General features: G+C 40.7%; 2 protein-coding genes across 3 annotated transcripts in view; one reads left to right on the top strand and one right to left on the bottom strand.

Moving 5' to 3' along the window:
* EIF2AK1 (eukaryotic translation initiation factor 2 alpha kinase 1) overlaps positions 1-1,578 on the top strand; it is a gene marked incomplete at its 5' end in the record, with an annotated part of 51,751 nt that overhangs the window by 33,305 nt on the left and 16,868 nt on the right. The gene's annotated exons all lie outside the window — the stretch shown is intronic.
* ANKRD61 (ankyrin repeat domain 61) overlaps positions 1-1,578 on the bottom strand; it is a 7,869-nt gene that overhangs the window by 2,867 nt on the left and 3,424 nt on the right. The window contains exon 2 of one of the 2 annotated variants that reach the window (XM_006150184.3): positions 845-939. In XM_006150184.3, the coding sequence (XP_006150246.1) occupies positions 845-939 (95 nt within the window). Of the gene's footprint in view, positions 1-844; positions 943-1,578 lie in introns of both variants that reach the window. The other variant, XM_006150183.3, reaches the window with a different exon arrangement.

Here is a 1,578-nt window from a genome sequence, read left to right as displayed (position 1 = left end):
GTGGAAAGACTTTGAGAGGACTTACCAAGCTAAGGTTGAGTATATGAGGAGAAGCCGAGAGCAAGACATATGGAAATGATATGATAGGGATTTGAGGCAAGAAGTTCTGTTATTTTTATACCGTGTAATTCTTCTGTTCATTCAGACAATAATTATTGTGTTGGGCATTTGGTTTAGGTGATAGAGATATAGTGGTAAGTAAGATAAACATCTTTCATGAAGTTTGCCTTTTAGTGGCAGGTAATAAGAAAATCCATTGTCTATTGATGATTTCTTTTCTTTTTTTTTAAGAGAGCTTTTTGCTATAGGGTGCATACACTCACCAGAGAGACAGAGGGAGAGAAATCACACCTCAGGAGGGATGACCATGCCACAATCCCTTCCCATTCTTCTCTTGGGATTTTGGGCACACATGCACATGTCCCTGGTGTGAGTTTTAAGCCACTGGGTCCAGGATTCGAATTGCTTTTGACTACATGGGAGTCCAGCAACATAACCATTAACGCCATCTGCTGGTCCTAATATTTCCTTATTCATACCTAACTTAGGTTACTAAACTTCTCCAGGACTATGGTTAGGGTTTAATGCATTTCCCTCAGCACCAATATCGAGTACTTAATACTTAGTGTGCATTAATTTGACGGACTGGTTTGTGTTCTTGCATTATTTTCAGTTTTTCAGATGATCTCATCTAGGTAGTAAGGAAATCAGTTTATTTGAACAAAACATAATTTGTAGTTCATTTCTTGTGAAGAATGAACAAGTCAGATATAACTTGTTCATAAAGTAACATCTAAATCATGTTTATTGTCATTTGGGAATGATTGCCTGATGGTTAACTTACCTTACTTCTGGGTCAGCACCGTATTCTAACAAACAAAGCAAACTTTGTGCTTTGCGGAATTCTGCAGCAAGATGAATAGGGATGATGGAGTATGTCTGCTTCAAAAGGGAAAAAAAAAAAGACACATTAGAAGCGACCCTATGTAGGGCTGGAAGGTGGTATGGTGGTTAAAGGGGCAGGTGGTATGGTGGTTAAAGGTACTGGACTCCTGGGAACCAGCAATTAACGTAATGACTATGTCACTGGACTCCCATGTAGTGGACCACACTTCACGTCCTGGACCTGGTGGCTTAAACTCACACCAGGCATGTGTACATGCATGCCTAAGATCCTGAGAGGAGAATAGAGGAGAAGGGATTGCTGTGTCGCCAACCCCCTGGGGGGTGATTTTTTGCTTTCTGTCTCTCTCTGTCTTTCTGGTGAGTGCATGCACCCTATAGCAAATACGTCTTCCCCCCAACACCCCCCCAGAAAAAATGCTGGACTCCCACATGTCTGACTGCAATTCGAGTCTTGGACCTGGCGGCTTGCTTTCTCAATTTCCCTCTCTCTGGTCAAGTTAAATAATAATAAATAAGGTTAAAATAATGTCGGCCGTGTGGGAGTCCAGTGTCTTCAACCACCATAACCACCTGCTGACCCCTAAAATAATTCTTAAAAAAGAATTATTTAACCTTATTTATCATCATCATCATCATTATTATTTCCAATTTGCTACAGGGTACATGTCATCA

The sequence above is a fragment of the Tupaia chinensis genome, unplaced genomic scaffold, assembly GCF_000334495.1.
Source record: "Tupaia chinensis unplaced genomic scaffold, TupChi_1.0 Scaffold000279_1, whole genome shotgun sequence".
NCBI lineage: Eukaryota > Metazoa > Chordata > Mammalia > Scandentia > Tupaiidae > Tupaia > Tupaia belangeri.
The sequence above is the reverse complement of the archived record's forward strand: the minus strand, read 5'-3'. Positions and strand labels throughout refer to the sequence as shown.